The sequence below is a fragment of the Zalophus californianus genome, chromosome 10 (assembly GCF_009762305.2).
Source record: "Zalophus californianus isolate mZalCal1 chromosome 10, mZalCal1.pri.v2, whole genome shotgun sequence".
In the NCBI taxonomy this organism is placed as follows: Eukaryota; Metazoa; Chordata; class Mammalia; order Carnivora; family Otariidae; genus Zalophus; species Zalophus californianus.
The window spans coordinates 70,445,274-70,458,934 of record NC_045604.1 but is presented as its reverse complement, the minus strand read 5'-3'; the positions used below and the strand labels follow the sequence as shown (position 1 = coordinate 70,458,934).

The following is a 13,661-nucleotide window of genomic DNA, read 5'->3' as shown; positions in this document are numbered from 1 at the left end:
TAATGACGATAATGCAACAAAAACCTTTATATAAACAGTTTATTTACTCTAAACAGCAACACAGACAAAACGCCATATAAACACAAAGGAAGTGATGCGGAAACGAGACGCCGGCTGCCTTTGGATCTGAGGCTCATAAGCAACACAACCCGGGTTCTGCGGGGAGCGAGGCGGGAGGGGGGCCGGCGGGAGGCTACGTGTAGCGCTACACGGTGGGAAGCATGCCTGCATCCGCGAGCAAAGGAAACTAGCTCCTCGGGGCTCATCGAAGTATAAAAGTTTATAATTTTACAGCAGTTGAAATACTGACATCAATATTAAAATAAAAGCAAGTTTTACATAACAATCAAAAATACAAAAGACTGAAGGAAGAGACCCTGTATGAAAAACCGGGCAGCTCAGCGAGTCGAGGACTGCGTGCCAGTGGCGGAAATGGAAAATGGCGCCCGCCCACCCTCCCAGGTGACTAGTAATTGTACAGAGCAACGTTAGATTTGCAAAAATGTTGTAAACAAGTTCTTGCCAAACCAATCCCTTCCTTCTTACGCTGCCACGCGGTCACCGCTTATGAAGGTGCGAACTTCTTGGCTTGTGCTCGAACCCTCTTCTCGTACTCCACTCTGTTTTGGCTGAGAAGGAGGTCAAGAGAGAGACAGGTCAGCAGGTGCAGCCCCCTCGAGGGCCCAGGGCGTCACCGGACGCGAAGTGGGCTCAGAGGGCGGCCCCTGATCAGGAAGGCCCGTGGGGCAGCCGGACACTTAGAGGTCCCTAAGCTAGAAGCAGCTACCATCGTTCCGGAGTGACAATCCAGACTCCTGGGCACTAGTCTCTGCTACAGATGGATGGGACTCATGCTGCTTTCACCGGGGGGCCCCAGGGGGTCAACAAGACCTCCAGGGCTGGCCTGGGATCCTCCATGGAGCCCAGGACCAATGTGTGCATGTGGGGACACCCGCCTGGGGGTGTGGACTGCTCCCCATAAGGAAGCTAGGGGTCCCGCCAAGCTGCGCTCTTTCCATACACGCCTCTCAGGGCACTGCTCCGGGTCACCTGTGGCCCAGACCCCGGGGTGTGCAGGGGCTCCCAGGGTGGAGGGACATAGGGCCCCCGAGAAGCCGTCCCTCAGCTGGCAACAGGCTCCAGGGTGTGCACCACAGAGGCAGCCACGTGCCCGGCCACCGAGAGCTGAGTTGCAGCCACAGGACACCTGTCTGAGACCCGGCCTGGCCCCAAGGCCCCAGGGCAGCCCCAGCACAACACTGAAGCGTTCCAGTTTGCTCTCCGAGGGGAGCGAGGACGTGACAGGACTGGCAGCAAGGCGCCTGGGGGTGGGGAAGACACCAGCAGCCCCGGGGGGGGGGGGTGGCCACACACCCTGCTGGGCCGGCTGGTGCACCACAGCAAGCCCCTGGTCCTGCGGCCCCGGCACTGGCAGCGCAGGCATGAAAAGGGCTGCTCACAGTGTGGCCACCGCCAGCCCCCACATACATCACCCGTGACGAGGCGCACACCAGGGCCAGCAAGCCCTCTGACGGCCACGGGGACCTCAGCTTTGCAGGCCACTTGGTCACGAGAACGCGGTGTGTCCTGAGGGGCCTTGTATACCACAAGGCTTGGGCCACGGTGCCACTGCGGATGGATGTCACGGTGACATCGCACAGCACCCAGCTCGGGCAGAAGGGCGGGGGGACAGATCTCAGGAATCGCTGGTGCACAGCCGCCAACGGGACACGTGGCCTCCCGCTGAGCCCCACTGCAGACGCAGGCCCGCCCTGGCTGGAGCGTCCTACTGCCCCTGGCCAATACTGGGCTGGGCCTAGGGCCCTGAAACCATTTTTGGGGGGAGAAATGCATCTCCTGCAACCTGGCATTTCTCTCAGCCGGTCCCCGGACGTGTCATCTGCCACTGCCCAGAGCGGCCACAGGATAGTCCTGACCTCGGCTTTGACCCTCGGCACGGCTGATTCCAAAAACGTCCCCCAGAAGGAACATGCCCCTGCCTGGCCTCTCCCTTGTATACTAGCCCCGCTGGTCCCAGGTTTCCGAATGTGGAGCAGTGGGGGGTCAGAGCCCCCAACCTGGCATAAAGCTCCCCCACCCACACCAGCCCAGGAGGCTGGCTGGCACGGCCAGGGTACCCAGGACCCACAACCATGAGGCCTCTGCTCAGGGGCAAGGGCTCTCCCTGCTGCTGACCGGGCCAGGCCCACAGGTTTAACCCTTGTCGCTCCCCCTGAGCCACCCCAGGCCTCCCTCCCTCAGCACAGGCGGGCACCACGGTGCCATGCAGGAAGGGCTGGGGCAAGGAGTGAACGCCTGGCATCTGGTAGGCACATCATGGCAGCTGGGTGACCAAGAACAAGCCAGGCAGGCCACTCCCCTACAGCCCACACCCAGGCCTGGGAAGGTCAGCAGGAGGGCCACGGTGGGAGGTGTGGGGCCCCTGCCATGCTACGGGACATGCCTCCTTCGGCACCCACACCTGGGGGCCTTGCCTTCTGAGCTGGACTGGGGTTCACCGAGGCACCTGGTTTGCCTGGCTACAGCTTATCAGGCAAAGTAGCCAATGGGAGCCCGTGTCACCTGACCCCCACCTCCTGACCGCCCCTCTTACCACAGCACTGTGGCCACACTAGCTCTGTTCAGCCGTTCTTGCCCACCACAGGCTCTTTGCACACGGAGCTGCTGCTGTCTACAGGGCCTGCCTGCTTGCTTGCTGGCCTCAGATGCTTCCCTGACCACTTCACTCGGTCTCCCACTCACGGCTCGAGTCTCAGGGCCATCCAAGCAGACAGCCAAGAGCGGCAGCCTCGACCGGACTTCCAGGCAAGCGCGTGCAAGCCAGTGTGCGGCCACAGCGAGTGGGGCCAGACCAGTACTAACCAGTAAATCGTGTAGGCCTCTGCTTGAGCTGGGTCCTGGATATTTGGTTCATTTAGAAGTTCCTGTATTCCTAACAAGATCTGTGTAAGAGACAAAAAAAACACGGAGCTCAGTGTTTAGAAAGGCAAGCTTTCCTAGGACTTCGGCCCCAGCTTTGGAGCCAGACCACCGTCCTCTGGCCCCACAGGAAGGCTGAAGCCAGCTCCCCACACCCCATACCTGCTTAATCGTGATGGCTGGCCTCCAGTCCTTGTCCTCCTCAAGGATAGACAGGCACACTGTTCCCGAAGGGTACACGTTCGGGTGAAACAGTGGTGGCTCAAATTTACCTGGAGCACAGGAAGGAAGAAAACGTGATTCTGTGGCAGCCCGCTGTCCCCTCCAGGCACCAGGTCCCCCCCTGTACTGGGTGTGATGCTGGTCAGCAGGCATGCCGCTAAGAACCATGGCCTCGAAGTGGCAGTTGGGGGCAGGGTGGGGAGCACACATTGTTCCCAGACTTGGGCGAAGCCATGTGCTTGCCCGGGTCCCCACCCCCGGTCACCCCCAAGCCAGCCCAGACTCGGAAGGTGGGGGGGGGACGCAGCCCGTGAGGACAGTCCTGGGGGCACAGCCGAGGGCAGGAACTCTGAGGCCCTTCCAAACAAGTGGCTATTTTCAGACAAATCATTCTGCTTCAAAAAGAGAGGCCTGTAGGACCCCACACTGTCCCCCTCCACATTCTTTCTTTTAAAACACAAAACTTAATTTTCTTTTTAAAAAATGAACACGTGTAGGAAATTATAAAACATAAAAGAGCAAGAAAATTGCCTCGAGCCCACCCTGGGGCTGTTCCCCACAGCTGATGTTTGAGGGGGTTTCTGGGCACCTTCCCCTTCTCTTTATGGTAAAACATCATTGAATCATATCCAGAAAAGTACAAGGAATCTAAAAACAGCTTGACGAATTCCAAAACACACACAGCTAGAAAAACCCCGAGCCGCTCTTCACCCCCTCCCCGTCAGCACCCGAGCAGCACCCGGGCGAGGGCTTCTCAGACATGCACCCCGCAGCAGATAGTGCTCCCCGCACCGCCCCCCCCCCCCCCAGCGACCGTGCCATGCACCCATCCACCCGGCCTCCGCTGACAAAGCCATGAACGTTCCCGAGAGAGCTTTCTGGTGCACGTGTGTCAGTCCTGAGGCGGAGGCATTGCCCGTTTCCAGTTCCCGCGTGCCCAGCAGGGTTGGTCACGGAGCTCAGCCATCCTGCTACAGACTTGTGGTGCCCGGGTGACCCCAGGGGCCGGCACCTTCATTCACTGTGATGCATGGTCTGCTTCTTGAGATTCCTGCCAAGTCTCTTGTTCATTTTTCTTTTTTTAAAAGATTTTATTTGACAGAGAGAGCACAAGCAGGGGGAGCAGCAGAGGGAGAGTGAGAAGCAGACTCCCCACTGAGCAGAGAGCCCGATGCGGGACTCGATCCCAGAACTCTCAGATCATGACCTGAGCCAAAGGCAGACGCTTAACAGACTGAGCCACCCAGGTGTCCCTCTTGTCCGTTTTTCAACTGGGCTATCTCCTGACTCGCCGGAGCGCCGGGTACATTCTGGCTACAAGCCCCGTCAGGTGAAAGTCTTGCGGGAACTTCTCCCACTCCATGTATGCCTTTTTGCTCCTGATCGGACTTCCTCATGAGCACAAGTCCTTAATTTTCATTTAATCTGAGGGGCCGATCTTGTTTCTCATCCAGGACAGTGCACCAGCGGGGGGCAGCAGCTTCCCCTGAAGCCTTGACCCCGACTCTGGTCACTGCTTCCTCTGTCCAAAGAAGTCCCCTCCCTGACCATCACAGGGCCTGCTGCTGACTTCCAGGAGGAATCCGGCTCTGACCGCACATCATCATGTCCGGGGGCTTCGCCGTGTTGTGAGCACCTGTGGGTCCTGCCCTCTGGCAGCTGTGGACCATCCCCGTTGCTCACCCACGGGTTTGTTCACGGACGCTTGGGCTGCCTCTGGCTTCTGGTGAGCGTGCGTGCATTTCTGCTGAATATTCACTTAAGTAGAGCAGCTGGGGCCTGGGCAGGCCCAAGTTCAGCTTCTGGAGACATGGCAGATGGCTTTCCCAGGCAAATAGTCAAAATTCACACTCTCCAGAGAGGCTTGTGGGCTTCCGTGGCTCTGCCCTCTCCCACCCTGGCTGGGTGTCCGGTGATGAAGTCGGGCACCTTCTCCTCTGCTGGCTGTCCAGGAGGAGAGCCTCTCTTGGGAAAGGCCTGCTGATCTGATGGTTGTCTGCCTTTTCCTTACTGATTCATAGACGCCCTTCACGTATTCAGGGTAAGTGCTGATGAACACACAGAACCTTCTCTCCTGCTCACTCCCACCAGTGTCTTCTGGTGAAGACCTGGTCCTGAGCGTCATGCAACCCCATCCACCGTCGATCTGCCTCCGGGGGCAGGGAGGGCGCCCTGTCTGTGCTTCACTGGTTAAACCACCCCAAGTGATGAAAATGCCACCCCCCCCACCACCATCTTCCTCTAAGAGCTCTACTGCTCCACCTTTGTGTTGGGCATTGAGATCCATCTGGAAGAATGTCTGGGGTGGAAGGGGGATTCCTTTCTTCCGCTGGGATACCTTTGGACAGAGTCTGTTCACTGGACCACCCTCTCCCCACATCTCTTGTTGCTTTTGTCAAGAACGGAACCACCCTACACATGGCCTGTCTGGACTCTGCTCCTGCAGGCCTGCGTCTCAATCACCAGGTCCCTGCGGCCAGTCCAACTAGCTCACATCTTGCCCATCCTGTTAATGGGGCCAGATACCCTCGACTGATTAGCCCGAGGCCTCACAACCACACCTGGCACTCCAAAGTCCATGGCTGTTCTCGGCCCTGTGCACTCCTGCACGTCAGGGTTCCCATGGCCATTTCCACAAAAATGTGCTTGGATTCTGACGGATCACATGGACCCGCAGACGGGCTTGGAGAGAACGGACATCTTTACAACACTGGGTCTTCCGGCCCATCCAGGGGACCCAGGTCGCCCGTCTCAGAGGCCATCCTTGGCTTCTCTCAGCCGTGTTTCGGAGTCTCTAGTCTAGAAGTCTTGAACCTCTTTCGTTGGATTTATTCCACAATATCTGATGCTACTGTAAACAGTCTGGTTTAAACACTTTCATTTGAAGCAATTTTAGGAAAATAGGTTTTTGCATGTTAATCTTTTATCCCACAACCTTCATAAACGGACGTCATGAAGAACATCTGCAGCCCGTCTCCCTTTCTTGCTCTTCTGTGGGAATTTTTTCTTCCTTGTTCCATTTGCTTAAATTCCAGTATCATGTTGAACAGAAGTGAAAAAAGCAACTATAACTTCTCTCATTTTTAATTAAAGTGATTAAAGTAACTCCTGCACGTGGCAAAAACTATTTGAACAGTAGAGAACCACCCCAAATAAAGTCTCCATCCCAGTGGTTACCCTGCTAATCATTAATTTTTAAAAATCTTCTGATAGATGCCCTTATAATGGAAAATGTACTTCTACCTTCTAAATTAGTAACTGCAGTGTAAACATTTACACATGGCCTGGCCTTGCCATGGGCTGTGCCGGACGCCTCTGCACACACGGAGGCACGTGGTCACTCACTCAACTAACCAACCGTGGACAGGGTTGGTGGCTCTCCAGCTTCGAAACAGGAGGGACTCCGTGCCTCTTTCCACCCGCGTTTTCCAAAACCACACCATGGTGCTCTAACCAGCACGGTGTTACACACCGCCTCGGCCTTCCGTCCTGTGGCCCTCTCTGGAGGCTTTGGCGCGCTGTCTGTCCAGGCTGCACACACGGCCACAAGCTACACATGAAGCTGTAACCAGCGGGCGGAGCGACACCAGGTGAGGGAAACAAAGCCATCGGAGTGGGGAGGCTCTGGACTGTGGTCCTTCGCACGCCCATCCCTGCCGGGGCTGGAGCTATGGCACCTTGTCCCCGAGAGGCACAAAAGGCCCCGGGGCCTCCCAGGGGATTACAGCCAGGATCTGCGACTGAGCCCATCACGTGCACCTTCCAGCCCGGGGGCTCAAATGGGCTCAGACCCACAGCTAGGCTCAGGGACGGGAGCCCCTGGAGTTGCCCCCCAGGGAACATGGGACTGCAGATCTCCACTGGAATATGCTGGAGCAGACGGACTCTGGAAGACTTCACTCTACTTACATTTTGGGGGTGAGGATGGATAATCATCTTTGAAAAGCATCCGTAGCTTAAACAAGCCTCCTTCCCAGGGAGTCTGTTGGGAAGTGAAGCTGCAGTTAGGAGGGCTGTAGCTTCCGTGGCGCGTCCCCGAGCACCGTCCCCACAGGAGGTGGACTCCTAAACTGGCCCAAAGACCAGGTGCCTCCATGACAGGACTGTCAGTGCCTCCATGGGTCCCAAGGGGGCCTGGAAAGAGCTCTCCCCAGAGAGAAGGACTGGAGCTGGACTTCTGGGAAGACAGGCAGGGGCCTGGCAGGCTGCCCCCCCAAGACCCCAGAACGAGGGGTCAGAATCTTCATCTAAGCAGCTGCAGCGAGGCCCCTCCCTCCAGCTCCATGATCCAACAGCCTTCCCCAGCCTCCTCTGGGAGGGACACAGCCACGCCTGCCTCAGCCTCGGACAAGGGACAAAGAATGGTCTTAGCAAAGGCAGAGGCGCAGACTGGGTGCTCAACAGATGAACCCAAACCACATCACCTTGCAGACAAAGCCATGTCCTAATCCCACCAGCTTAACAGAGGGAGAGGAGGCTATTGGGGACCATCGAGGCTGAGCTCCCATGACAGTCACCATGAACCACAGGGGGAAGAAAACAGAGGCGACGAGGCCTCTGGAACAATGGGGACACCTCGGGGACCTCCTCTTTCCTTTGGGGTCACCGAGGAAGACCCTCACTCCCAAATGCTTCAAACATGCCAGTCCTAACCGGCCCCGGCATGCTCGGGCCACACACGGCTTTCCCAGGTGGCCCATGTGGGGTGTCGGCATCTGAGGGTCAGCAGCCGCCCCGGGCTCAAAGACTGCCAGGACCAGCGTCACAAGGTCAGGGCTGCTTCGGCTGCCGCACGTCCTGAAGGACAAACATGAAGGCCCTCAAGGCTCCTCTTGCCTGAGAGATGTGGCAGGGTCTGGCCCCCAGGCTTGGTGGGGGTGCTGTATCCACCCCCTTCTGCAGCCCAGCTCCCCTTTCTGAATTAAAACTGCCCCGGGGCGGGGGGCGGGGGGGGAGTCACATGTCACCCTACCCTTGTTCCCCCCCATCTCACACCCCCCTGCCAGGGCCCACGGGGCTGACACAGGGGATGGGCAGGCCAGCGGAGCCTTACCCCTTTCTTCCCTGGAATGGCACACTCCCAGTTCATGAGGTTCATCGTGCCGTCAGGATTCTTTGTCGGGACAGCCACAAAGCCCTGCGAGAAAACAACACAAGCACATCAGCGCAGTGCATCTCGTCTCACCCGCTCGCAGAACCATCCCGTGACCCCCACGGGCCCTCTGCCCAGAAAATGTGATAGGCCCAGACTGGACGGGGACTTCAAGGCTTCCACCGAGGGAAAGGGATCCACTCTGCTGCGTGCAGAAATAAAGCTTTCCTTACAAACGGGTGGTCCTTTCTCCAGGCTTTCCTCTCCTGGGCGAGTCTGCTGAGGGCAATCCCCGACATGTTCAAAGTCCCTGGAAGAGACCAGGCAGAGCGAGCGGTTAGCCGAGGCAAAACTCAGGCTCCTCCTGCCCCTTCGCTCTCACACCTCACTCCACACAGACCCGCTCGCAGCCTGGAGGCTGCGCGGGCACCAGCGCCCCACAGCGGCGACCCCAGCCTCCCCCCCCCCCCCACCCCAGGGCCCCATGGCACAGCCTGTGGCCTCCAAATCACAGTGATCCCGAGATGCAGGCAGGTGAAGGCACCGGCCTGGGGCCATACAGCTGTCAGGTGCTGCACACGCAGGGCTCGCCAAGCACTCCCGGCAGATGCCTGCACCCCCGTCCTGCCCTCTTGGGTCCCGTGGCGGTAGGCTAGAGTGACAGGGATGCCAATCCCACTGTCAGACTCCAGGAAGGGCAAGACAAGGTGGGGCTGTCCTGAGGACTGGGGCTGTCCTGAGGACGGGGCGTCATCAGGCCCCAGGTTAGAATTTAGATTCAGGTCTGGCCAGGAGAATAACCCTTATTCTTGAAAGCAAACGAGTAGAAAGGTGCCCCAGGGTGGAGAGCAGGTCATCATGGACAAGTCCCTGGACCATGCCTAGCCCACAGCACCCAAGAGACCTATCTCTCACCAGGGCCCCGAGCGCTGTCGTCTGTCCCCTCTACTTTCGCGCCCCACAGCCCCCTCCCCAGCCCCGATCCCCCAGCACTCCATCATAATAAATGGATCAAGGCCTGTCTCCCATTTACTCTGGGAGAGTCAGCAGAGGGTGGGGCTGCAGCAGGCAGCACCAGCAAGCCCCGAGAGCCAGCAGCCCGCCCACTGTGTCCACCTGTCCTGTGAGGTGCTGGGGGAGACGGCTGCTCCAAGCCCTGCTGATCCAGCACCTCCAGACCACAGCCCCCAAGGCCTGGAGCCTTCAGCCGTTCACAGCAGCGGCCTAGAGCCACTGTGCACAGCCTTGCGCTGCCTGAAGGTGGAGCAGACTCTCCAGGTTGCTGCTTACCCAGCAGAGCTCAACAGGCCAGTGCCCCCAAGCTGCCCTCAGAATTTGACCCTAAGTCTGTTTGTTGGTCTTCAAAGTCCGCGGAAACGTTGAAGATACCCAGAATCCAGCATTTACCATAAACAAGGCTTTAACAAGACAAGGCGTGTGTCTCCTGGAAGGGGATGACCAGCAGCTTGCCCCAACCCTTCAAGCTTCCATGGAGAGCTGGCAACAAGTCTCCTTGCTGCTCTTGTGGGGGAAGAAGACCAATACCTCACATTCCTGAGTACAACACGGGGTTCTCCACAACCACAAGGGTTCTCAGCCAGGTTCAGAAGAATCACCTCCCAGCCGTATTTCCGGGCTCAGGCTCACCTACCCCCGTCCCCAGCCAGGCTCAACACAGACCTGGGAACAACCAGAAGGGAGACCCAGAGGGTATCGTGCTGGCTAAGTGTGGAGCCTCAACTCAAACCCAGCTCATGCCCCCCTCCTGTTAACTACTCCTATGCAACACCCCCCAACCTGACTCAGGCTGACCCTCAACTGCCCCTCAGCAATCCAATCCAAACCACATTCTTTGCCCCAGCATCCCCCCCCCCCCAAAGGGTCCCCGAGCAACACAGACCCTGCCCACAGCCCACATAGTCGTGCAGCAGGGGTGAGGCCAACAGCTCAGCAGAGACTGGGCCTGGACTCTCCAAGTGTGGCCCTGGGGGCGTGTCATAAATGCACATCCCCCAGGGCCCCTGTGGCCATAAGTGAGGAACTCTGGGTGGGACCCAGTGCTCAGGGTTTGGGAGGCTCTTCGACAATTCTTTTCCCAACAAGTAAGCCAAGTGGGAGGAGGGATCAGGGAATCACAGAGAGCCACTGCAGCCCCTGGTGTCATGCAAAAGCCCAGGTCTCAGGAAGCTGGCTGAGTTATGACAAAGCGCCAGACCAGCCAGATGGGGTCCCACTTTAAGAAACATGTGTACTGAGGTTATTCTAAGAAAAAGTCAAAAGTCAAAGCCCTCCACTCAGGAAGCATGGCCGTCAGGAAGAAGTGACAGATCCGACCCCAGGACACACTTTGTTGTTACAGGCTCCAACTTTACTTGACCTCAAGATTATTTCCAAACCAGACTACACCGTGCTGGGACCAAAGAAGAATTCCAATTCACCACCCCATGATCCCAGCCTTCTGGTCTGCCCCCTTCGTCCCTATCCCTGCACAGGCCTGACTGCCAGCAACACGACGCCATGGACTGTTTGGGACCCCGAGGCACACACCTGCCCAGAATCTCCCTCACAGGGCAGCACACCTGTCTGGAGTATTTGTTTGGGCAGCAGTGGGGCCCAGGAGCGCAACAAGGGTGGGTGTGATCCGGAGGATGAGGCCCTGGGCTTGCAGGAGGCAGGCGGAGAACCCGGGGCGCATGTTCTCTGGCCAGAAGCAGGCAGTGACCCTGATGCCTGAAAATCCGTCATCTCCACATGTTTCTCAAACCCCTGACCAACCCCAGGGTCAGTGGAGATGACCTTCCCTTCAGGAGACTTGAGGGCACAGCACACTCAAGCTTCTGAAGCGCTCCTGCCTCCCAGCACTCCCCCCTCCCCAAGCAGACAGTGCAAGGTGGCAGGACGCTTCTGTTGAAGTAACAAACATAGGTTCAGTGACCAAAGACAAGCAGCCTAGTGAGCAGTTCTTTAAGTGAGAGGGGATGCAAGGTCCCCAGTGAATCCGAGCTCAGCCAGGCATCAAAACAGGTTCCTGAAGACCCAGGCCAGAGCTCCACACGGCGAGCAGCCATGGATACCAGGACTCAGGGTGCTCTGCAGGGGCTGGGAGGAGGCCCGGCTAGGGCTCGGGAAAGGCGAGCAGGGCAATCCTGAGTGCTGTCTGCTTGCTGACCATGTGTCACAACCCTGCCACAGGCCACCTCTTCTGCCCCGAAGACTGGAAAGTGCCGCCTACAAAGGCCCTGTCCCAGTGCCTAGCTGTGTGAGTTGTCCCAGATCATGGGAGGTAATGAGGGGTGGTCCCGTGAGAGTTCCCGCAGCCCGCTCGTCAGGGGTGCTGATGGGCCAGACTGGGCACCAAAGTGGGTTTCTGCCATCAGGGCAAAGAGCCACTGGTGCACATCTGCCCAGTCTCAAGCAGAGACCCGGTCTCTAAGACATACTCCCCCTCCCACTGGCCTCCTGCTGTCCAGGACAAAGCAGCCAATTTGTTACATTTTAACTACAACAGGGAACCACTCATTCAGAATCCCACTTAAAACCCAATCTCCCTTCCCCAAGCTAACAGAGAGGCACTTAGGGAGCAGGTAAACTACAAAGCAGCAGTGATGAGATGCAGACAACACATCTCAGAAGCACCAGAGCCAGCCTGCAGGACAGGAGCCGGGCTCTCCAGGGCTCCCACAATGGGCTGTACTTGAAGGTACGTGCTCTGCTACCGGAGGGCACAAACCTCAGAGCCACTTCCTGGCTGCCCGGGTGCGGGCAAGGTGCTTCTCCCCCCCTTCCTCAAGTTTCTCATCTGTAAAATGGGTGATAGCACTGTGACCCCACAGGCTCGCCCAGGAGAAAATAGATTACGGATGGGAAGCCGGGAACCACCCTTTCCCACCAAAAGGCAAACCCCCCGGGGGGGGGGGGGAAGGCATTTCTGCACCTGACAGAGGCACCTGCCCCAGGATGCATGTTCCCTATGCGCTGCCCATACAACTCCCAGAAACCCTCTATTTCTGAAGCCAAGTCCTTAACCTCAGGACTCACCAGACAAAGGTTCAACAGCAGGCACAATTCACCCCTAACCACCCCCTAAAAAAGGCCCTCAGCAACGCTGAGGAAAGGATCCATCTCCCTTTCCCGTGGAGTCACTTCTCTACCCAAAAGAAGTGTTTCCTTAATAGCAAGAAACATTTAGGGCTACAGACTCAAAAGGAAACAAACGAAAGACCAACTGTGCAAACCCAGGGACTAAGCATATTTTCAAACTACAGCAAGCGAACCAGGTACCGCCGCGATTGCGGGACAACGGCAGGCCGGGATCGTGAGCCCGGCTAATCGGGCCCTTTCCTCCCTCCTACTCACGTTAACTACCAGCTCCGACCTCCGTTCAATCGGTATAAAGCAACCTCCTAAGAAACTCGCGTTCGGGGTCCCACCAAGTGCAAGCGGCGCTTTTTAGAGGAACGAGAAAACTCAGACTGTTTTGGTTTCTAGACCCCCGCCAGACGAGCCAGCGCTGTTGTAATCGCCACTTTCAACTCTTTCTGCCGTGCATGCTCTCCCCGGCTGGCGAGCGCCACAGGTCTGTGTGCAGACCGTGACCCCGGAAACGAATTTCCCTGGGGCGGAGGAGAGCCCCGGCGGCCGGGCGGCCCAGGCTCGCGTCCCTGTCAACAGCGGCCGCTGCCAGCAGCACCTCGGGGACGCCGCCGAGCACGCGCCAGGAGGCCGTTCTCCCTGCTCCCGAACGGGCGCGCGGCGGGGACTCGAGGGGCCGGCCGGCCACGACCCCAGCCAGGCCCGGCGGGGGCGGGCCCGAGGCCGGCGGGCCCCGGGAGGTCCGGGGAGGCGGGAGCCACACGGTCGCGACTCCGAGGCGGACCGGCTCCCGGGGGCCCTGCCCGGCGCGGGGGTGCGCGGGGCGGGCCTGGGGTCGGGGGGGTGAGGAGGCGCCCGCCCGGCCCGGGCCCGACGGCGGCAGAGGCCCCCGCGCCCCGAGGCCGGCCCCGCCCGCGCCTCCCGCCGCCCACCCGCGCCCCCCGCGCTCACCTCGGGCGGCCGCGGCCCGGCGAGCGAGGCGGACGAGGCGGCGGCGGCGGCGGCGGCGGCGCTCCTTTGTCTCGGGACTTCCCTCCCGAGCCCGCTCCGCGCGCAGCCCGAGCGCTCCGAGGACCCCGGCGGGCGGGGCGGGGGCGGGGCCTGCGAGGGCTGCCCGCCGCGCGCCTGCCCCGCGCGCCGCCGGCACCGCCCCGCGCCCCGCGCCGCCCGCGCCGCCGCGCGCCGCCCGCCGCCCGCGCCCTGCTGCCGCGCGCCCGCGCCCCGGGCCCGGCCCGAGAGCCTGGTCCGGGTGCGCTTTCCAGTCAGGCGGCACTGCGGACACCTGCGCCCTTAAAGGAGCCGCGTCCCCCGATTG

General features: G+C 59.3%; 1 protein-coding gene across 1 annotated transcript; it reads right to left on the bottom strand.

Annotated features, from left to right (window-relative positions):
• Positions 1–22: 22 nt before the first annotated feature.
• Positions 23–13,423, bottom strand: UBE2I (ubiquitin conjugating enzyme E2 I). The gene is made up of 7 exons (XM_027612084.2): positions 13,298–13,423; positions 8,488–8,564; positions 8,216–8,299; positions 7,072–7,144; positions 3,103–3,212; positions 2,884–2,963; positions 23–629 (listed from the first exon to the last, which is right to left on the bottom strand). Exons 2-7 carry the CDS (start codon positions 8,551–8,553, stop codon positions 566–568), a joined length of 477 nt encoding a protein of 158 aa, XP_027467885.1. The 5' UTR covers positions 8,554–8,564; positions 13,298–13,423; the 3' UTR covers positions 23–565.
• Positions 13,424–13,661: the final 238 nt, after the last annotated feature.

Bases quoted from the DNA above. Each gene is read 5' to 3' on its own strand.
- UBE2I (XM_027612084.2), bottom strand. From the start codon at position 8,553: ATGTCGGGGATTGCCCTCAGCAGACTCGCCCAGGAGAGGAAAGCCTGG. The intron at 7,145-8,215 runs GTAAGGCTCCGC...ACTTCCCAACAG, and splicing joins CCATTCCAGGGAAGAAAGGG to ACTCCCTGGGAAGGAGGCTT. The intron at 2,964-3,102 runs GTATGGGGTGTG...TCTCTTACACAG, and splicing joins CAGCCATCACGATTAAGCAG to ATCTTGTTAGGAATACAGGA.